This window comes from Pollicipes pollicipes, unplaced genomic scaffold, assembly GCF_011947565.3.
Source record: "Pollicipes pollicipes isolate AB1234 unplaced genomic scaffold, Ppol_2.1 Scaffold_4295;HRSCAF=5057_pilon_pilon_pilon, whole genome shotgun sequence".
Classification (NCBI taxonomy): Eukaryota; Metazoa; Arthropoda; class Thecostraca; order Pollicipedomorpha; family Pollicipedidae; genus Pollicipes; species Pollicipes pollicipes.
The window spans coordinates 10,012,703-10,036,365 of record NW_023596461.1 but is presented as its reverse complement, the minus strand read 5'-3'; the positions used below and the strand labels follow the sequence as shown (position 1 = coordinate 10,036,365).

Here is a 23,663-nt window from a genome sequence, read left to right as displayed (position 1 = left end):
CGACGCCCCGGACCGGGGGCCGAGAGTCCGAGGCTCGCTCAGACCGGTCGCGGGGTGGCCCGGCCAACTCCGCCGGTGAGGTGGCGCGGTGGCATGCAAGCAGCTGAGGTGGCACCCGTGGTGTCATGCATATTTGCTGTTCAGGTGTTCACCTGTCAAAGAGTTCACTTGCGGGAGCCATCCAAAAACACTGCGGACCTCTCGGTAAGCCCAGCAGCGTGCGCTGAAGATGACGCCGGACCGGGTGCGGCTGCGGCTGCACGCCATATCTGCCGCGGCGATTGCGACTGATGGGGCTCAGCACCCCAGTGGCACAGGGTCGCCCATAGGGTCAAGGGGGCGAAACGGAGGCCAGCCAACCTCCGCCTTTCTTTCCTGCCATCAGCTAGACAAGAGCGGGCGCGAGATCATTGCGGCCAACGAGTCGTGAAATGATAGCGATATTACCAACAATCCATCGTGCTTTTTTCGTTTACCTAAAGAACGGCAAGCGCAGGCCTTTTATGGAGTGCCAGCGACTGCAGCGATCACAGCAACATTGAGAGGTCATAGCGCGACCGGGGCTGGGACCCGGGTCCCCTCGTGGAAACCGAAGGCACTGAACACTGGGCAATCACGGCCCCTGATCCGAGCCAGTTCTGCCGTATGTGGCTCAGGTGCTCGTGCGCTCGTGCCATCCCTGCAGCCTGAACCGCAGACCTGCTCCTTGTCATCCCGTGTCCTTTCGTATCTGGACATCTGCAGCACAACCCAAACCCCGGCGCCCCGGTGCTGCTCGGCGCCCTGTCCGGGCTCGCCCCTCGCGCCACCCCGTTCTCCCTCGAGGGGGGTCAGTTGGTGAGGCGCGGCGTCCTGTCCGGGCTCGCCCCTCGCGCCACCCCGTTCTCCCTCGAGGGGGGTCAGTTGGTGAGGCGCGGCGCCCTGTCCGGGCTCGCCCCTCGCGCCATCCCCGCTCTCCCTCGTGGGAGGTCAGTCGGTGAGGCGCGGCGTCCTGTCCGGCTCGCCCCTCGCGCCACCCCGTTCTCCCCCGAGGAAGGTCAGTCGGCGAGGCGCGGCGTCCTGTCCGGGCTCGTCCCTCAGTCAGTGAGGTGCGGCGCCCTGTCCGGGCTCGCCCCTCGCGCCACCCCACTCTCCCTCGTGGGAGGTCAGTCGGTGAGGCGCGGCGTCCTGTCCGGGCTCGCCCCTCGCGCCACCCCGTTCTCCCCCGAGGAAGGTCAGTCGGCGAGGCGCGGCGTCCTGTCCAGGCTCGTCCCTCAGTCGGTGGGGCGCGGCGTCCTGTCCGGGCTCGCCCCTCGCACCACCCCGCTCTCCCCCGAGGAAGGTCAGTCGGTGAGACGCCAGCTGACACAGCCGGCCCTCTAGAGGCCGCGCTGCTGAATGTGCCACGTGAGTCAGCAGCCATCGCAGACGATCGCACATCGAGACACGAGATAATCACGGGTTGCTCGACCGCGATGCCGGGTCAGTTGGGATAGCACATAACGAAAGCCGTTAGTGCTGCACGACACAGCGAGGGCCGCTAATAAACGAGCACAGCTCGACCGGGGCTGAAGCAGCAGACGCCGACACCACTCCAGCCCTGCTCAAACGTGCTGGCACAGCAACACGCCAGCGCTACTGACACTTCCAACCATCCAAGTGCTTTACATGATCCCGTGTGCTCGTATCGAAGGCCTTCTAACGATGTCTCCTCGCGTCGCTCGAGGTGTAACGCTGAGCAACACTTCCTGACATCCAATGCGCGGGCTCTTCCACCTGCATCACCTCCCGATCCCCGGTGGAGCGCAGCACAAACGGCGCGGCTCCACGCATGCCAATCATAACGTGAAATAAACCATCCGCACTTAATAAACATAAGCCACACGCACCAAAAACCTAAGAAATCCAGCCCATCACCAACCACGAGAACCCCGGGGGTGGTCGGAGACCTGCCTGGGTGCCGCCGGCCGGCCAGGTGCAGTTGGAAGAGCGCTGAGCCCGGCCCGGGCCCGCTCGAATCAGGCCCCGCGCGACGTGGCCCTGGCCGGGACTGGCCGCTCGCACGCGCGCCCCGACCAGATCACGCGCCATCGTGTGCCTGCCCTCGCCGAGCCCTGATGATTGCGGTCATCAGTGTTGCGAGCGCCCCCGACCAACCTCAAGACGTGGTGGATGATGGTGTGGCCCGAGTCACCGACGGCCGGTGAGTGCCGCCTTCCCAACGCACTACGGGCACTCATGGAGGAGGCATGTGTGCACTAATGTGGCCACTCGGTGGAACGACAGTATCTCCGTCACTGCCGTCCGAACTGCTTCAAAATAGGTTGCAACTTATTCTAAGCAAACCCTTACACTGAACCCCAGATCTCGGCAGCATTTCCACAGCAGGAAACGTTGATCCATATCACATGAATAGAACTTGATGCGCATTACCAGATCGATGACTGCATTCAATGAAAGATGGCTGTTCAAGACCGCTCTGGCACCCGAAGGTTACATGTGACCGTGGTGCTCTCCCGGGCCGCCGCTGGGAGGGGAAAACCGGCGACGCCCGGTCCCGGGCACACCGGTTGGCGGGAGGTCATGCGGGTCACGAGGGGCCGGTCATCCCGAGAAGCAGCCCGATCCCGCGGAACTGCAACACTTTGATACTGAGGGGCTGCAGCAAACGGCGTGAGCTTGCTGGCAAGAAACCGGGCAACAACACGCACCTGAGCAGCCGCACGACTTCATGAGATGGGGAGGGAGTCGGACTTGTGGGGGCAACACTCGGATCTGATCGGTGTGTTGAACGTGGCAAACGCGATAGCGTGCATTTTACGACCACTATCGGGCAGCAAACCACCTCGCAAATTCGAGCGACTGGTACCATGCTCCCCAGCGTTCAGGCACGACGTACAGGGCAGTAGTTCCGCCGGCCGCACAGGGCCGGCGAAACACTGCAGCGGCTCGCGTCGCTCCCGCAGCCCGCCCGCCGCCGCCCGCGAGACGCTTCTGAGACGCGCTGACTGGCCGCGCGCGCTCACCTGCATTCCCCGACTCCTGCCCGGTGTCCTGGCGGCGCCAGCAGTCAGCCGCCGCGCACGCCCCTGTCACAGACCGGCCCGTGCCGCCGAGCGTCGCGTCGCGCCGCACCGACCCGCCGCCGCGCACCCGAGCCCACTGCCGCCGGCGCCGAAGGTCAGCCGCCGTCCGCCCGGTAAACAGGCAGCCGCCGACGCCGCCGCCGCCGCCAATCAGCGCCCTCGTTGCAGCGATCAATACCGCGGCGGCGGCCAATGGCCGGGCGAGCGACGCAGCCGGACTTCGTTGTAGCGCCGGCTAAAAATAGATGCGCCAGCTGGATGCTTTTGCACGCCGGTATAAATAGCTGGTGGCCCGGCGGCGCCGACAGCTCCCGGGCCGTCCGGGCCGGGGCCGCGCCGTCAGATGAGAGCGGCCTCGAGGGCGGCCTGGCTGTGACAAATCGGCAATCGGACGCCGACGAACACGCCGGCGGCCGCCTGCGGGGACGCCCGGCGCTGGTGTCCGAGCTCGTCTCACTTGAGTGGACATAGTGGGGCGGATGGCTTGTTCGAGGATCATTCCGCGGAGTTAGTGGAGCAGGTCTATGGCGGCACCCATGTCGCAGTGTGGGCCAGGAGCGGCTCACAGGGGGCGCGGCGAGCCGGGTGCGGCGCCCGTTCGCCGGGGCTGGGCTGGGGGCTGGGGGCTGGGGTCCGGGGTCCGGGGCCTGGGGCCCGGGGCCGGGGCCGGGGCCGGGGCAGGGGGCCGGGGCCGGGGCCGAGGCCGGGGCCGGGGCTGGGGCCGGGGCTCGGGCGTGCAGTCGTGGGGGCCGTACCTGAGGGCGCTGGTCCGATGCCGACGTCAGCGGCCGGCGGCTCGGCCTGTCCGTCCATGGAGTCCATGGCTGGCCGGCGGGCGCCGGGCCGCGGCCACCTCCGGTCACCGCCTCCGCTGCCGGGCAGGCGTAAGGAACGGGTCACGGCCTGGCGTACTGCTCCCAGGTTACTCCCCCTCTCGCCACCGTGCGGCGGACAGACAGCCGCAACTCACACACGCACACATGGCCGCACGCAAGGTCAGCGGTGAAGCCCGAGACACGGGGGGCGAGGCTGGCGAAGCACGCCACGTCGGCGCGTGTGGCCCGGCCGTACACGGCGCGCGTCCACCGACAGCTCACGGCACGGCCGGTGACGCCCCAGGGGCGCCGCCGAGGGCCCCGCCGAGGGCGCCGCCGAGAGCGCCGCCACGTTACGCGTCAGAGCGCGGCCGACTGCAACCGCCCTGGTTCAGTGCGGCACGACACGTCCGTCTGACGGACGGCACCCACGGCCGACGATACATACGAACGAATCAGTTGTAGATAGCAAGCCGGTTTGTGCTAAAATTGGGGGAAGAAAAGCAAGCATTGGAGGCAGAGCAGAATCCCCACGCGCCACACGTACCAACGCCCACCACAACAACGCTGCAGCGTGCGTCAAACCCACTCTGATCCGGCCGTAGCACAGTAACCGTCCTGTATCCGCCCTTAGCACGAGCACTTATGTAACACTGGCATGTTAGGCAACAGGTGTTGACCGGCAACAGGCAGCTGGTAGCCGCGACCCTTTTTACAAGAAATGCTGCGAATCGTCAGGTTCCAAACAACGCCAACTCGGGGGTCACGTTTGAAAGAAAACCTTGGGTTTCCTTACGGCTTAGCTTCAATACAATAGCACGGGTAGGTGCAGCTCTTTCCAACCCTTCAATCCTCCATGTCAGTGTTAAGTCGCTCGCTATGACTTCGTCCCCGAAGGCGAAAAATATTTCTCGAAGGCGACATTGCAAAAAATCGTCATTCTGCGAAACAATTGAAGCTGCCCATGCTTGGGATCTTCTTGTAACAAAGGCGTGGTATGCATGCATTCAAGTTGCAGCACATTCCAATATAGCATGCGCTCTATAAAGAGATAAAACACATCTTGGGCTACACGATGGCCGTATGATGGAACGGCTACAAGATGCGCGCCATCAACGCCCGTGATCTTCGCACAGATCATTCACATCAATAACCTCAGGTAAAACCTTGAACTTAACGTTAAACCATCCCACCCAGCCGCTGCGACGCGAACCGAAATGCCTGTCGTGTCACTGACGATATCAGGCTCATTCAAGGCCCAGGGCCCGTCTGGTTAGGCCTCTAAGCCGCCCAAGTATGTGTTTGCAGAACTTTGATAGTGGAACGTGTCATGACACCTCACGAAAACTTGGATTACTTCCTGCTAGTACGCGGTGTCACGCTTTGGCATCAACCGGCTTCACCCTGCAGACAGTCTAAAAGCATCAATGGGATGGCAAAAATTGTATCTGACCTAACATGACCTCATCGCGCAGGTCATCTGCATAGCGCAAATAAAAATGGCCTTGATCAAGGCTGTCCATACATCACACCGGCTTTTCAATCCGGATTCAATGGCTCCGGCGTGCGATCAGCGGCAGGATCGTACGGCGTGCGATCAGCAGTAGGATCGTACGGGGTGCGATCAGCAGTAGGATCGTACGGCGTGCGGCCTGCGGTCAGCGGCGGGATCGTACGGCGTGCGATCAGCAGCGGGATCGTACGGCGTGCGGCCTGCGATCAGCAGCGGGATCGCACGGCGTGCGATCAGCAGCGGGATCGTGCGGCGTGCGGCCTGCGATCAGCAGCGGGATCGTATGGCGTGCGATCAGCAGTAGGATCGTACGGCGTGCGATCAGCAGCGGGATCGTACGGCGTGCGATCAGCAGTAGTATCGTACGGCGTGCGATCAGCAGCGGGATCGTACGGCGTCCGCAACGGGATCGTACGGCGTGCGATCAGCAGCGGGATCGTACGGCGTGCGATCAGCAGTAGGATCGTACGGCGTGCGGCCTGCGATCAGCAGCGGGATCGTACGGCGTCAGCAACGGGATCGTACGGCGTGCGATCGGCAGCGGGATCGTACGGCGTGCGATCAGCAGTAGGATCGTACGGCGTGCGGCCTGCGATCAGCAGCGGGATCGTACGGCGTGCGGCCTGCGATCAGCAGCGGGATCGCACGGCGTGCGATCAGCAGTAGGATCGCACGGCGTGCGATCAACACCGGGATCGTACGGCGTGCGATCAGCACCGGGATCGTACGGCGTGCGATCAGCAGCGGGATCGTACGGGGTGCGATCAGTGGCGGGATCGTACGGGATGCGATCAGCAGCGAGATTGCACGGGGGTGCGGTCAGCAGCGGGATTGCATGGGGTGCGATCAGTGGCGGGATCGCACGGGGGTGCGGTCAGCAGCAGGATCGTACCAGCGTCCAAGCTATGGAATGCAGCGAAACAGACGAAGCTGGTGAACATTAACGGGCCTTCGTTCTCTCCTCGTTGTATAAGGCGGAAACATATCATTTTCACCTCGCCATTGGAATTCCGTTAGCGATGGACTCATCGGATGAGCGGCACAATACGCCTTATACACAAGCTTACATATGCTTAAAGGCATTAAGATAAGCATACAGTCAGTCCAGAACAAAGGACTGAGCCCGGACCGGTCCTCCAGCTAACTTAAAGAAGCGGTTCTATTTTGAACTAATTGTGGTGCACCACGGCACTGGGCGCGTGACGTGGCCCTGAGAATTTAATCCCGACTTCATGGAACTTCTTCAACTCGTGACGAATTGGTCAGAACTTTAATTGCAAAATATGATTGTGGTCAGAATCGTACCAGCCGACAAAACTAGTAACACAATTGAACATTTCAGCTGTTCGGTGTCCAAACGCTAGAGTCTAACCACGTCACCACACCCGTCAAAACAAAAGGCGTCCAGACGGACCCCATGAGTGGACGTCCGATGGCACGGACTGGAAACCGTATTTTACTAGACGAAGTAAAATACTTGGCTACTGGAGTCTTAATACTAGACTTGGTCTAGTCTGGTATTTAAAAGACTTGGAACCCCAAGTTTTCATTGCTTGCCGCTCGGCCACTTGAACGGCCATTAAAAGTGAAGACGCATCGCGAAACAAAGCGACTTGGAAAACTGAACGCCACCCGTATATTTTGGAGCGAAATGAGCCCTTCCCTGTTCACTTTCAATGCCACGGGAAGTCAACCGACGTCAAGGTTGTTATTGAGGGCCAGCGCAACTAGCGGGACGTGCCGACCAATACCCTAGACAGCATACCATGACACAGTGACAGAGAAGCAGCTTGAATTGTGTGCAATGTGTGGGCCAGATGGCTCCGATGGTTGTAACGCCCGGTGCTCCAATCGTCCACTCCCCACCATCCGGTTCCGAACTAACCCAGCATAAGAGAGCACCTATAGAGCGCGTGTAAAATTGAAACGTGTTTGTGAGTTTTCAATCCTCAGCGCTACATACCAAGCTCGTGATCATGTGTACCTCTTACAATTTGATCACTGCTGGCAAATAACTCGGTAATTAAATGGCCTAACTCGGCGTGAGATTACTGCCACACAGGAAATTCATTACGCAACGGGCACTGGGCACTCCATTCTGCACTTGCATTTAAATGCATTCGCAAGGCACTAAATGCGCATGCAATTTACACCATAGGCATGGGCATTTACATAGGCAGATGGAGCAAGCTGTTTCCTACCTCAGCTTTTCACAGCATTCCTCACAGACATCTATTGAACGCCAAATGGCCGGGACATCCTGCGCAAACGCGGCCCGGGCTCACAGGGAGTCGCGCGGCAGAACACGTGAGCATGTATGTCGTAGACCAACTGACTTATCCACCTCACAAAGACGTGATGCCCACATAGCAGCTGGAACATCAGTCAGCGGACTGCACTTGGAAGCTTCTTCAGTCGTCAGCACAGTCCACCCGAACCGTGAGCTGTGTTCTGTGCGGATATGTGCGCGCGGCTGCTAACCCCGGCGCGGGCCGAACATGGACGATGCGCGAGTACCAATGGGGTTTGAGTCAGGGGTGTCACTTTTTAAAGCCGGTTGGTGCCTCAGCTGATAAGATCGACCTAACCTAGCACAAAACCCGACTTCTCCCTGCATTTCGACCACCTTAAGTCAAGTTCCGGATGTGAAGGATTAACAACACAGTACAAACATTAAAAAATGTTGTTTTTTAAGCATGCTTTGTGGGCGAATGGCACCCCTTTCTAAGTCTACGTGAAACTGCAGCTTTGTGAGAAGCTTAGAGTTGGGTGTAATCCACAGAAAACACCTCGGTAAGACCGTCCCACACGATCCGCGTAAAGACGCCTTGTTTAATGTCCACGAAAGGTCGTCCGAGCCGCAAACAGACAGTTCCATGCAGACTGCTGCGGCCTGACACGTGCAGACTAGAGAGGAATGTACACATGATACAATGGCTGTGGGGAGGCCACGGCAAACAGACAGTGCCATGCAGACTGCTGCGGCCTGACACGTGCAGACTAGAGAGGAATGCACACATGATACATTGGCTGTGCGGAGGCCACGGGTGCGCACTGACAGGAAGCACCCACACCTAAAAAGCGAAACTGAACGTGTACAAACAGAGAATGGCCGGGATGAAAAACAGCGCGACCTGCGCCTTAACGCGAGTTCGAAGTTGATGCAAGCAAGAAAGGCCATGCGCTCGTAAACGTTCTATCGGCCTTCATTTTTAGAGGTGGTACTGGTTAAAACACGTTATCAAGCAAGCAATGGCCACGTTGACTAAAATTGGACGTTTTAAACAGGTGTTCATGGTCAGGTTTCCTCTAAACAAAACAAAAAAATGTAACAGTGCGCCAACCTTTATTTCAGCCCGAAACACACCATGCAAAATGTGTTCGTTCCAATCCTTGATACACTTGTCGTGATGCAATCAGGTCAAAGATACACCACAGACCTGTACTTTGAACCCACGGCCGCAACCACACATTTCGGTTTCATGGAGCTTTGGAAAACATTTTGGAACGCACATTTGCAGATCGCGCCACACCACTGGGTAACACGTGGCACGTAATATACGGCATTCACGTGTGGTGTCACGGCGCAGCAAATGTCATCCTTTAAGAATACATTTTAGCCACAGCAAAAGACCACGCGGATCTCAAGATATAAGAGTGTTGCACAGCTGTCATCTTCTCCCAAAGCAATATACAAATGTTGTCTAGGACTTTGACGTCGTACGCTTATCTTTCGAACTACTGCCACGCTTTATGAGCAACGTCGTTTAGCTATGTACGTGTGGAAAGGTTTCCCTCGTCATCGTGGTGACACCCGCCGGTAACGTCGTTTATGTGCTTTTAGTCGGTACGAGTCATCAAAGCCTTTCGGTTCAGCCGCCTGCGTTTCGTGCAGCCATTACCGCAGTACCGCGTTCGGGCGACAGAACGTGAGAGAGATGCCGTCCTTTTTTGCCGGTCCACGTCTTATCTCATGAAAAATCTGCTACTATTTGCAGACTGGCCTAGCAGCTTAAGCAGTTACCTACACAGGTGCACATAGTACACATAGATGCACTTGCAGAACCTACAAGATACTAAGCGATACAAAAGGATCACAAAACTAAGTAATGTCTCAGGGACAAGCATTTCAGGGCAGTTTTTGCATCGCCTTGGTTCCATGTTCACTTTTTGTCCACATTCAGTGGGGTAGGGGGCTCAGAAAAGCAGTCAGCATGGGAGGGGGGGGGGGTCGCCCCCCCAAAGTATACGAAGTGACACCCATGGTTCCGAGGTTCTCGGATCCGAGGCACCAGATTTCCTGAGTGGGACAGTGGCCGTTCCACGGTAAGTGCACAGGAGCTCAGACCACTCAACCGCGAGCTGCCAAATGCAACCATTTCAGAAAAATGCATCTACCTACATAGTTACGGTGCACGTCTGACGGCGCGCCTAGCTTGACAGTTCTGTCCCCTTCCGCTATCGACACGGCCCGTCATATGAGTGAGGGAGGCAAGTCTCCGTGCGCGGCTAGAACCTTTGAAACCGATCGCGTTTCGACAGGACAAGCGCATCCATGGGATCTGAATGCCCCTGGACTCAATGCGACGCAGTTCTACGGGCGGGACAACGCCCGTTCCCCAGCGGCCGCACAAGGCACAAATCGCCTGCACGTGCAGCATGAGCACACCGCACCGGAGAAAACCAGCCGGACCAGGTTGTGCTCCCAGGCGGCTATCACGCAGCGCCGAGAACGTGACCAGCGGACCGTTCGGACGTGACATGAGGGCGATTCAAGCAATCCGGGTGCGAACTGCGCCAGAGCGCGTCACGCCCCCACAGGGCTATCACTCCCAGACCTCGACCGGGTGTCCCCACCGGCCAGCCGCCCACGTGCCAAGCTTGGCGATCGGAGCTCGACGCAATGCCGACCACGGGGTGCCCCAGTTCACTACGCGCCTGGTGCCGCCGGCGCGCGCCGGACAATGCACCCTGTCGATGGCCACGTCAGCACCGGCCGACGAGCCTGTGGACGCCGCCGTGTCACCAGCGGCCTCCACGACGCATTGTATGGCGCCCCGGGGCCCGGTACGTGACGTGCGCCACGCGGCGCCGACCGTGCCAGCAGTGGCGCCGCAGCCCGGCCGCCGAACCGGCGCACCCGACGCTGAAGGCCGGCGCTCGGCAGAGTGGGCGCGGCTCAGACAGCATGTGCAAGCGGACAGACAGACATATGAAACATGCGGTGCAGAGCTTTTTGCAAGCGACACACGTAGGACATACTGATAAGGTACCTTCTTGCAAAGCTCACTTACATCTACTTTGGACTCCAACAACTATATTCCATATTCTGCACTACGTTGACGCTCACCACTGCACCATGCATGCACCTAAAAAAGCACGCTTCTGGGCGGGGGAAACTTTAGCGAGGTCACTGTATCGTGCCGCGGCCGGACGGACAGCCTGCTGGGGCCTGTTCGGCGCGGCTGCCGATTAGGGCGCGAGCCGCGTGCCGCGCTGCTGGGCGGCCGGCACGTGCTCCGCGGCCGGGCGTCGGACCGGCCGCCGTCGTCACGGACGCCCTCAGCCGGGCCGTATCGCGCGCGGCGGTCAGCGGCCGCAATGCACTTCCCCGGCCGGAGCTGGCTGCGCCGATTGCGTGGGCCGGCCGGCTGCGGACTAGCCGCCAGAGCGGCGCCATCGGCACCCGGGGATTGCAGAGGCCCGTCGTGCGCACTGCGTACCAGAGGCCCGTCGTGCCCGAAGCGAGCGGTGCCCATCCGGGCGTGGCCGCGGTCATGACATTGCCGGCGGCGGCGCTCAGTAGTCATCGGGCACGCCAGCCGACCACTACCGTAACGGGATATGGGCCAGTGGCCAATCGATGGCCACATGTAATTTGCGAGTGCCATGCTTGTCAGAGACGGCGGTCCGAGACGTAAGCGCGCTGGTGATATCATATGGCGGCCAAAAGGCGCTGGTGTATGCGCTGCATGAGCCGCATGCAGGAGGTGCCTCACTTATTGAAGAAAACGTAAATATTGAAATAATGAAAGCTGGCGAGCGATTAATACCACATTTGCTGGCACCTGCATACTGCACGAACAGATGCCGCACTCTTTCAGTTAGATTATTTCACCACGCAAGTAATTGCCACAGTCATAACTTATTCGCGTTGTAGCCCCCAGGAACCGTTGACTACGCGACACACCGCCTGCGAGCCCGGCGGGAGATCCCACGCCCAGCTCCCGTGGTGAGGCGTCAATTTCGCCGGAGCCTGAACGCCGCTGACCGATGGCGGCCCCGTGGGGAACGTCCAGTCCCAGGCCGGCCGACGTCCGGGCTGGCGCGGCTTCCCCGGGGACGACGGCCGGCCCCGCCCCGCCGCCGTCTCCGGCCCGCCGCCCGCCGCACAATTAGTGCACCGGGCCGGAGCCGGGCCGGCCGGCGCCCGTCGCAGCCACTATTTCCGTCCACTCATCGATCCTACGGGAGCAGCGCGACCTTGGCACAGAGGAGCGCGACGCGCGGCCGGAGGGCGGCCGGCGCCCGTGTGACGTCACCACCCCACGGCCGTGACGTCACCGCCGGCCCGAGGTGACGTCACTCCAGCCGAAAGTCGCGCTTGGCGCCACGGAAGTCGATGCAGGCCGGAGAGGACGGCATACCGCGGTTCAACGACGAGCCGACAAGGCGACTTGCGTGTTGCGAGACGTGTTTGCACTCCCTGACACCGAAGCCTGCAGCAACGGAGCCCGACGCCTTTGAAAACCCACACAAATGCACCATATAAATATGACGTAGTAGCCATCTTTTACGAGCGCTCGTCGGGCGGGCGTTCATTGAAGCCGCGTTCGCGTACACATTCGCAAATCCCGATACTTATGAACGGCTGGCGCATCGACCTGACCACTTCGGAGTCGCGCTCCATGACTTGAAGAGCTTCACGTATTCCATTGCGGCGACAAAACACTGCGGAAAACGCTACCGTTTTTGGTTGCATGAACTGCTCTGACGGTGCTGTTGCGGTCTCCGTGAACCGGGCCACACACGCGCAAGTAGTTTTCTCTCCATTTCCCTCGGTTTCTGGCATAGCGTTTTGCATTCACTGATCAGTTCAGAAACTGACGTCAGTGAAGAGCCTCGAGATCAGCTTCTGGCATTAGGGGCGGACCCAGCATTGTGTCAAAGGAGGTGCCACGCTTCACTGTAGTGCCCCTTAGAGCTTGCCTCCCCCCCCCCCCTCCCCCCTCTCCACCCGCCTTCAAGTACCGGATTTTGACCACTTCGTCTTCAGATTATTACTTTTTAATGACCAAACTTCCTCCCGCCGGAATGGTCCGACGCATTTCGCCTACTGTATTTCGAGGTCAACTTTTTCTTTTACTTTTCATGGCAACTTTTTTGACAGTGAGAGAAGCCAGAAGCCACCACAAGACATTATTCAACACGCATCACGAAGTAACTAAAATGAAGTTATTGATTAATCTAATGACTGCATCGAACAAACTGTGGGAGCTATGCACCCAAGGACACAGGAACGGGGGTGGGGGCGGGGGGACACCTCGACCAACTTACTTCACAGGGCGCCCCTCCCCCAACTTGGGGGGTATGTTAAGGACCAATCTGAACCGTAAAGGGATTATGTAAGCCGGTAAAGGCCCATCCTGGCCTGTCGGGTGTTCATTCTGGCCTATTTAGGACCCATTCCGACCAAACGAGGCAATTCTGAGCCAGTAGACGCACTTCCGACATTTCTGGGCACTTTTGAGTTGGAATGGGTCCGTAGAGGGCTCATTCTGACCAGGAGAAGGCCCATTTCCGCCAATAGAAGCCCATTCTGAGCTATAGATGGATCATTCTGGCCTTCAGAGGCTCATTTGGTCTGTAGAGGGCTCGTTATTACTTGCAAATGGCCCGTTGAGATGTGCAGCGGCCATTACAGAATGTCAAGGGCCCATTCTGACCTATAGAGGACCCCATCCAGGCTTACAGAGGACCCATTATTGAATGCAGTTCCTACCATTGTGGCATCGAGGACCAAATCTGGCCTGAATGGGGCCCATTTATGACTGTTGAGAGCCAACTGTGCTTTGTAGAGGGCCTATTCTGGCCTGTAGCAGGCACATTCCGACATATAAAGGGCATGGTGTCGACTATGAAGGGCCCCTGCTAAAGGGGCCTATTCAGGCACGTAGAGGGCCCATTTTGGTCTGTAAGGAGCCCATTCTGTTCTGACGAAGGCCCACTCGGACCCTTAGAGATTACATTCTGACCTGTAGTGGGCCGATTCTAACCTGTAGAGGTCTCATTGATGACTGCGGAGGTCCTATTTCGTTCTGCAGAGAGCCTATTCTGTCTTTATGAACGCCCGTCTTGACCTGCAGAGGACCCATTACTGACTTAAATGGCCATTCCGGTTTGAAGTGGGCCTACTACTTTACCTTAGGGGACCATTTTGGCATTTTAGAGCTCCCCCCTCCCTTCAACTTGAATACAGTTCCCGCGCCCCTGTATGCGCTTTACAACTGTTCATTCAGCCCCTTCTTTGTAACGATAACAGTCAGGGGCGTTGCCAGGTTTTTTTCGGGGTTTACAAAGATGGCGAGGGGCTCGTTGATCGAACACCAGCGTGGATCAAAACTGGGTCCAAAACTTGTAATGATATGTCGAACCCTTCAACAACCACTATTTCTTTAGAATCTACTAGCTACAATTTGTATAAAATAGTTATAAGCATGGACGTTTCAAGCATGCCTAAAGGAAACGCCGACGCTCCGCGTTGCAGTCTCCATGGATCTCGCCACGTTGACCCCGCAGCTAACACTCGGTTGGGGCCAACGGGCGGACGAGAACGACCACGTGTCGGAAAACAGACTTTCGAACGCTTTTTGCGATCAATTCGAACACGTGCAGAAGGCACACCGAGCCGCATATTTCGCCCGTGCGATTTCCAGATTAATACTCGGAACAGGGCATCAGGCTCATCGTCACGAACTCATGACGCAATGGCGTAATCTCGATCGCTCGTGCTGCTGTAATTGCTAATTCCATTCCGCGGATCAATCTCGAAATTGCCCTGGTGAATTCTCCTGGCCAGGAGGTGTAGGGCCCTTCTGCCCCGGCACCGATATACCATTCGGCGTATCGGCCCCTGGTTGAAACAGAGCGGAGCTTTATCGCTCCATCCTCATCGCTCCATCGCTCCGTACTGGCGCCTCTGAATGACACAGGACTTCTCCACTGTATGCATATGAGCGCGAACCCTTGCAGCATCATTTCGCGTGTCTTGTTTCATTGTCGAGAGGATCCAGACCAACGCGACAGACTATTAAATGTTCGGGGTCGTGTCTCTGTCCCTTTTCAGCAAATGCGCCCCTGGCCCATTTGGGGCTTATCGCCGACACCGGATTAGGCACTGCGAGCCACTGATCAGCACAGGGACCCTTGCTGCTTTAGGATCCCAACCAATGTAACATATTTCTGATTGGCATTTTCAGGCCCAGACCCTGCCCCTGTTTGCGAAAAAGCCCCAGGGCCGAGATCGGAGAGGCATTAGCTGTTCCGTCTTTGTGGTCTCATTCAACTGACTAACTTCGAGGCCTTCACCGTCCCAGAGGCCCCGGTCGGTGCAAGAGGCCCCTGACTGACTTTTGATGGTCCGGCCTTCTGACTACGGTCAGTTCACATGCCATCGGCCTGCCCTTCAGACCCTCCGCTCGGATCCTTGACCGCCGGTCCCGAGGGCACAAAGGGCACTTGGAACCCTCCGGAACCTCCGGACCTCAGGCTGGTCCCGCATCCCTGTACCTCCGACGATGGCACCCTTGATTCCGCGTAAACATATTCATTTTGAGCAATTTTTGGTGCCCCTGGAATTTGTTGTCAATCAAAATTATAGGTTTTGGACCCATTGTGAAGGTCCCCCGAAATTGGGTATCTTTTGAAAATACAGGTCATGGTGCTCCGAAATGAGGGCCCTGGGTATATCTTCGCCGAATGGGCCGCCTTAGGATATCGTCAGGATGGGAGAACAGACACTGTGTTGCCCCTGGTATTGTTTCACCTTGAAAATGAAGATATTGGGGCCCTTTAAATGACCAGTTTGGATTTAATACCTTTCAAGAATCAAGAGTTATGGCACCCCAAAACGAAAGTTTTGGTGACCCACCAGCGAATGGGCCCGATCCCGAAGATTTTGTCAATGGAGGTCAGAACTTGCGGTTTCCCCCTATAATTTGGTATTTCTGGAAACAAAGGTGTCCCTTTGTAATGTCCCTTGAATTGGGTATCTCTGAAAAACAAAGGATACGACTACCCGAAATAAATATTTTTGAAGGCATTTCACCGACAGCGAAGAACGAGCCCATCAGCGATCTCGTCGGAATGAAAGACACAGAAATTCCTCTTGAGAATAAAAAGAAGAGTGCCCCGACATAAAGGTTTTGGTGCCCACTTGCTTATGGGATCGATCCAAGATTTAGTTCGGGATGGGATGCACAACATTATTGTGTCCCAGGAAATTGGTGCCTCTTGAGAATGAAGGCCTGGGGCAGTTGTGATACCCTCCGAAATTGACTGCCTCTTGAAAGTAAAGGCTATGTAGTTCCGAAATGAAAATTTCGCTATCCTTTCACCATGAGATTTTGGTGCAATGGGGGAGTATTAAAACATGGGTGGCCCAAGGGGGCGGGTGGCATGGCTCCATGACCCATCCCCCATCCTGAATCCGCCCCTACATGCACAGCATTGCCCAATTACAACCAGAAGAACGAGACAATCAAATTTCGACGGCCATGAAGCATTGCAATCACACTATTCAATGAAGTATCGTATTCAGCCCCAGTGGCAGGTGCTTCCGGGAGAAGTCCATTAGCTTCTCAAAATCGCCGCCTTCCCGCAACCTCCTAAAACGACCTCGAAGCACAGTTCGTGCGCATGTATGGTATCCACTACGGCAGGAGGGTGCTGCAGCCAAACAATGTCTAGTCTTTATCCAGCAAATGATAAGTTTTTAAAAAGAAAACAAGGTGGAAAGTTATTATATCACATTTTGGAAGCTGTACGCCGTTTATGACACAAAATACCAGTAAAAACGTAGGCATGCGTGTCATTTTGAACATGTCGACAAAAAAACTATTCATCGAAAGGAACGGAAATACAAATGCTAATATTAATATTCAACTTCACTTCCAGCAATCTTTTTTGCGTGAAATGTCTGAAATATAAACTATGTGAGATGAACCGAATAGCACCAATACATCAAAAGCACCAAACAGCACCAAAGGGCCCAAATTATGACCACAGCAAAAAGTACCCCAAGTTCGTGAAGAAACGCATTTGGGAAATCGGATGAGTAAAGTTCGTGGGTTCACCTCCCCCTCGCCCTTAAAGAAAAAGCAAAGGTCCACCCCCTCCTTGTCAGTTGGCAAGGATTCGGCAACCCACGAGAGCCCACATGCTCCTCCACAGACCAAGTTCTTAGCTGCGCGCCTGATGGCACACCTTACTTTAAACAACAGGTGTAAGGTCAACATTTCCCAGAGGTACTCTTTCGCAAAATCTGGTCTTAGTTGCTTCAACCACCCTCTCCCTGACGGGGCTCCAAACAACCAAAAAATGACCGTGAGGACGGACCCAAATACCCACCACATTGCCATCAAAAGGACACAGACCGCGATAACCTCACATCGAACACGCTGCCCAAGGAACACGCCTATATTCGGGCATCACGTGACTCAATCGGCAATACTAACACGGAACAAGGGAGTTCATAAAAGGGCATGGCATGCGACTCAATCCGACCATTCATGGCCGCCAAAATACAGAACTCGCTTCACCACCGGATACCGGAGCTATTGCTCACGCAAGTAGCACATGATGACGACTGATCTGATCTCTGGGCTTCTCGCGCAAACACTTGCGTGTCTCAATAGGCGTGGCGTCAGAATGAGACATTCAACGGCCAAAGCACCACAGAAAATTTAAGCGAGTCCTCTCAAACATGCTTCCATCAGCACGGATGGAGTCCAGCTGAGGCTGAGGCTCGCATCAGAGCATATTGTACCGTGAATCGATACGCATCAGAGCATATTGTACCGTGAATCGATACGCATCAGAGCATATTGTACCGTGAATCGATACGAACTAGGCCTTCTATGAGATCGCGGGACAGATGGAGCGAGCCGCACCGCCTCCACGGCTGAACACTGAGGGCTGTTGAGACGCTTCCTTCGGACATGATTGCCTGGACTACCGGACGCTTTGTTGGCTGTTGAACGACGCTTCATTCGGATTCGACTACCAGCCCTGGGCTTCCCAGGCGTGGAAACAAGACGCGATTTAATTTACACCACGGAGCTTGCGGTCGCGTGCAGCCTGGCGGAAGCCTTGGCACCCCGGGGGAAGAGCAGACTAAGAGGACAACTTGGCACGCCAGGGGAAGAGCAGACTTAGAGGATAACTTGGCACCTCGGGGGAAGAGCAGACTAAGAGGACGACTTGGCACCTCGGGGGAAGAGCAGACTAAGAGGACGACTTGGCAACCTCGGGGGAAGAGCAGACTAAGAGGACGACTTGGCACCTCGGGGGAAGAGCAGACTAAGAGGACGACTTGGCACCTCGGGGGAAGAGCAGACTAAGAGGACGACTTGGCACCTCGGGGGAAGAGCAGACTAAGAGGACAACTTGGCACCTCGGGGGAAGAGCAGACTAAGAGGACGACTTGGTACCTCGGGGGAAGAGCAGACTAAGAGGACGACTTGGCACCTCGAAGAAAGAGTAGACCAGGACAGGACACAGACCGCCTGTGCGTCCGCTGCCCTCCGAGAGCCGACATGACCTCAGCCGGAAAGGCAGCGTCCGCTCATTAGCCGAGGGCCGGCCAGATCACGGGACTCGCCGTCACAGCACCCGGTTCGGAACACCCGCGCCACTTCACAGCGTCACAATCTAACGTCAGTCCACCCCAATCATGAAATTTCGGCCTCTCAGTGTGGCAACTGAGGTTTGCCTTTCAGGTCACCGTCGAGAAGCGACATAAACCGATCAAAATCACCAAGGAAGTGGATTGGGTCCACAGACAGGTGCATATGCCCGATTTCGTCACGGAGGGCCGGGGGGCAACCCAAAATGTGTGACCCGAAGTCATTTTAACGTGTCGCAAACGCGTGGAATTTCTGGCGTGTCGTATACAACACCGCACGTGTTTAACATTTTTATTTTAACGTGTCCCTCGATATAGTCGGTATTCATTCAGGTGCAATACCCCTAAAACTTAATATGAGGGAGAGGGTATAAGATTTTGGTGCTGCCCTTGTATACACCACTGCTTACTCACACATATTTCCCAAGTAAAATTTGGAAATCTATGCCATGGACTCGCTGATTCCCTTGACATTTGATGATGATTGGGGTTTTAGGGCGCGTCGACTTCTAGGGTCATTTTGCGCCCATCCCTTGATATTTGTCAGGCAGGGTTTCTCACTGGAAAAAATTCTACAAAGTTTTGGCTTAATGTGGGTCTTATGGCAAGCGGGTATGACGCAGTGATGTAGCACTCCTGTTATAACGGGATGTTAGTCAATATCATTCCGGGGAGCATGAAGCGCAAATGTAACATGTCAGCCTTACGAATTTGCCGTAGTTTGAAAGCTGCATGTATAAGACAGAAGTGTCTGCCCTTTTCGGAAAAACAGACAAGAGCCTCTTCGGCATGCGAAATCCCTATGACCCCCAAAACCAATGCCGAAAAGATGACAGAATGCAACGCCTCTGTCCACCTACAAAGTTACTCCTCACTTGCCCCAAACTTTCAAACCTCTGACAATGCAAACAGCCAGATAAGTTGTAACATCTTTCAGCTTCACGTTACATGCCTCCCATTGATGCCTTAGATGTCAGCCAGACCTCTGAGCACCGTACCGCCAGCGCATCATTTTCATGCATGACGAGTTATGCAAATTGTTTCCTCATCACGGTTTTCAGGACCAAAACTTTGCAGTTCTGAAGTGTGAAGCTCCCCCAAGGAGAGGGGGAGCTTAGTGAGAATACATCACGCCAGTTTTCAATGTTCTGTCAGGTGATTTTCCACAATGTCCCAAGCCATCCGTGATGATAACATGGGGCTAAAGGAGGGGTAGATCCTGCCCTGCTACTTGGCTGACTGCGACTTGCGACCATCTAGGGCCTGCTTCAGGGTAGGGTAGTCTCCCACATGCCCCATGCCGCATGCCCCCCACATCCCAAGGACCATTCTCTGCTTTTGACTTGATTTTCTCCTGCAGTCATATGTGGCTCCTGTTGGCCTATTGGAGACTCCTAAAGTTTGATGGGTTCAAAATTATATCCACCCCTTGAGAGTTATCCTTGCCAGTCCCTTTGCTCACATTCCCCTAATGCCTCTGTCCCTGTTGCCGACACAAGGCAACATATTTGATGGACTGTAACTGATGTGCAACACAGCAAACACAGTTGGACAGCATATTGTTAAGCTCAGGTGCGGCTCCAAATCATGCATATATTCAATATCAAAACCTCAAAGCCATAAATTATTGGCTTCCCATTATGACAAGCACCATGACAGTGTTTATTACGCATCACAGCCCCACTTAGGAGTGACTGATGCTACTTTTGTGGGCAGCTGACATAGCGTAACTTGTGGAGGGGCTGTTTTTCCAGTCTAAATGGTGCTTAACCACAGAGGAAATGGACAAAAACACCTATGATAATTCATGGAGAGATCTTGGTAGGTTGGTTACCATATGACAATTTTATAAGGATGTAGTCAAAAATTATGCTTATTTTATTCTGTTACTGCTATCACTGCTGTGACATTAAACCTTATGCCCAATGTATTCATTATGGAACAATTTGAAACAAATATCACTTGACAATGACTTCATCTTAACACACTAATTTTATGGTGGTTCATTCATCTTTTAACAGCTCATTTTGAACATGTATTTTACTCCTGTTCCTTTTAGGGTCCATGGTATTCACTCATTTAGCAAAGCACCCAGTCTGTTTCAATTCATTCTTCCCATTATTATGACTGGTTGTAGCACCTGTCTTCTGGTCCACAACCACCTGTCTTCTGGTCTTCTGGTCTGTCACAGCAGCCGCACTAAGGGTCAGATGAGAGCAGGGCTGGCTGTACAGAGCACTGAAGCATGCTTAACTTACACCATCAAATTCTACTGCTGCCCTGGCCTTGCAGATGATGGGGATCAGATGATGTTTCTACAGATGATGATGAACAAATGGTAGGGGTCAGTGCTCACACAACAAGCACTGCTTAGCATGGGCTCTGATCCCACACATACACACCTTCAAAAGGTTTGGATCAAATCTGTAAAATGCCAATCAGATATGTATACACATACATGCATACATATACACATGCACACATATATGTATTTACACACACACATGTATATATATATATATATATATATATATATACATATACATATATATGTATATATGTATATATTAGTGATTTTTTTTAAAAATTTGATCCAAACCCTTTGAATGGATGGATTTCTGGGATCAGCTCTCACGCTAAGCAGTGCTTGTTGTGTGAGCCCTGACCCTTACCATCCGATCACACAATTCCAGGCAACGGCAGAATTTAGTGGCGAAAGCTTAACGTGCCACAATGCTCGGCACGGTCCGTCCTGCCCTCTGACGTCAACTGACCTTCAGTGCGACCGCTGCCACTAGTAGCAGGCCATACCTGTCAAGGGCAAATAGCGAGCGCCTAAAGCGACTTGAACCCACCCCGCCACGGGTGGGTGAATCGGGAGGCAGGTGCTCTAACCAACTGAGCCACTGGGACGGATGGACTTTATGGTAGCCATGTTACCAAAAAATCAGTGTGGTTTTCTTTTGAGCTGCAGGGAGCAGCTTACATTCTTCAGAAAATAGCAAGTGGTCAAATCCAGGGAGAAAGCACCTTTTACTCAATTTCTTTAGAGAGAGTTAGCCATTTCTCCACACTGCCTGCAAGCAACTGATGTGAAGCTTTACCCCAGATTGTATTTCACTTGTAAAAATACACTACCTACTTTTTATTATTCTCTTCACCTTTTATTACATCCATGACAAATTATTTCAATATACTATTTAAATTAAGTTTTATTGTCAATCCTTGCTAACACCTCTCAAATATTTATTGTATTTACAGTATTTTAGCAACTTATTCTCTCATAACAGGTATTAGTCTACAACCATCCTTGCCAATTTTCATTATGTGTTCCCTTGTGATAGGTATAGATCTACAACCCCCACATCCACAACATAATGTGGGGGGAGTTAATGCAATAAATCACAGCATACTGCCAGCACTGCAAAAGGCCATCCAGCTGACCAGTGCAATTGCATGTTGGTAGCCCTTAGTTGGCTTGTTATGATGATAATGGTACCTGACATCTTATAATAAATATCACATTTTCACATTCCCATGCTGTAAATATATAGCATCTTGGGCAAAGACTAGATCACAGGCTCAGATACCATTATCATAGCAAGCACGTTGCATCCCTATGATGTACCCAACAGGATGGAAATAAATTCATGACTGGTCAAAATTACATGCCTGTCAGGGGCATATCATACAATTATTGGCAACAGCCTAGTGAATTCAATGGCAGCCTTGTCTTACAACTAAAAAATGCATGCTATACCAAAAATGCCTGGTGTAGAGCATAGCAGCCACATTAGCATATCTATGCAGCACACATAAATGTCCTGAGTTTAATGGGCAATCACCAATAATTTGTACATATAACCAATGTTTGAAAGAACCAGTAAGCACCAGTACAGTAGGTACAGTCACTTTAAATTGAATAACCTTCCCCTCCCCAAATATTTTTTAAAGCCAAAAAAGGAAAGTTTCACCTAATTCACTTAAATGGGTTCAGCACATAAACATACAAGGCTAAGCAAATCCATATCACTTAGGCATAAAAAACTCACCTAATTTCTGGGACTTTTTAAATATCTTTTTTGAATGGTATGAATCATGGGTTTTGGCTTCAGAGCACATGCTAAGCACAGCTTATTGCTTGTACCCTGTACCTGCTACCAAAGCTGTGCCACCCAATTCAACAACTTATTTTGCCTCCATCCTTTTATGATGTTGGAAGGCAGTGGGTTTCACATGCCGTGCAATGCTGGCAGAGCTGCCAGAGTCCTGAGTTGATCCTTGTTACCAGCTCCCAGCTGACCTTTCCAGTGAAATTGGGACAATGTTCCTGCTCCAGAACTTGCACCTGGTACTGCTGGATTACAAATCCACCATCATTTCCCCAGGCCACAGGATGACACTCAGTTTTAGTTAATGTCACTTCATACCTCCTGCATCATTACTCAATGGAGCTTTCCACAGCATCAACACTAAAGGCGTCACCAAAATAATGGCACATAGCAACACATGATAGCAGTAGGCGGATGGGAAGGAAGGTATCTACCTGCCAATCAAGTGGGCCACTACTCACCTCACCAGGTCAAGTCCAGATAAAATCAAGGCGAAGGGGTCCAGCTCCAGGGCATCCACATTCCCCGGATTTAGCTAGTGCAAACATCAATTGCACTCCATAATTGATCAATCAAGTTCATACAGTGCATCCACGACACTTACACCCACAGCTCCTGAGCTTTACTCCACGCCCACGCAGTTCTCACCCAGACACATCACCCCTCCACTGGTTTGCAGATTGTATGCCAGCCTTGCGGAATACAGCACGGATTAAGTGCGTTGCTTTTGCCGCATGAGCTTAGTTTTTGGCGCATGCGCAAAACGACGTTGAAGACATCATTCACTCGAGCACGCGGCCCTTCAGAACGCCGCGCTTTCTGTAAGTTACTCAAAATTTGCGCCAACTGACATGACAACGATTAACCTAAGCATCCGCCACTACCCGTCAATCACCAACCATCCGCATTTGCATTGGGACATGCTTTGCGTTGCCGGACGATGTCCAGGGGCGCAACCAGGGCCATGGCGAGGGGTGGACAGAGGGTTGACAAAAGCCCTCTGATGGTGAAAGCCAGAGTAATAGGATAATAGGATACAAGCTAGCGTAACAAAGAAACAACGTTTTGAACATGCGCGCTCACAGATACGAAAAAGAAAAAATTGGGCGTCCAGCGTTGCGATCTCCGTAAGTCGCGCGGTGTCGCGACGGCCAACGGCGGAAAGGCGGCGGCCAGCGGACGGACCAAAATTTCGATGCATCTGAAAGAATACCTTTGAGTGCTTAATGATATAAATTCGTATGCTTAGAAGAT

General features: G+C 54.1%; 1 protein-coding gene across 2 annotated transcripts in view; it reads right to left on the bottom strand.

The window, feature by feature from the left end:
* LOC119096290 (uncharacterized) overlaps window positions 1–23,082 on the bottom strand; it is a 34,437-nt gene extending 11,355 nt beyond the window's left edge. The window contains exons 1-2 of one of the 2 annotated variants that reach the window (XM_037219116.1): window positions 22,871–23,082; window positions 3,821–3,936 (exon numbers count right to left, since the gene is read on the bottom strand). In XM_037219116.1, the coding sequence (XP_037075011.1) occupies window positions 3,821–3,887 (67 nt within the window). In that variant the 5' untranslated portion in view covers window positions 3,888–3,936; window positions 22,871–23,082. Of the gene's footprint in view, window positions 1–3,005; window positions 3,143–3,820; window positions 3,937–22,870 lie in introns of those variants that run through there. The other variant, XR_005094045.1, reaches the window with a different exon arrangement.
* Window positions 23,083–23,663: the final 581 nt, after the last annotated feature.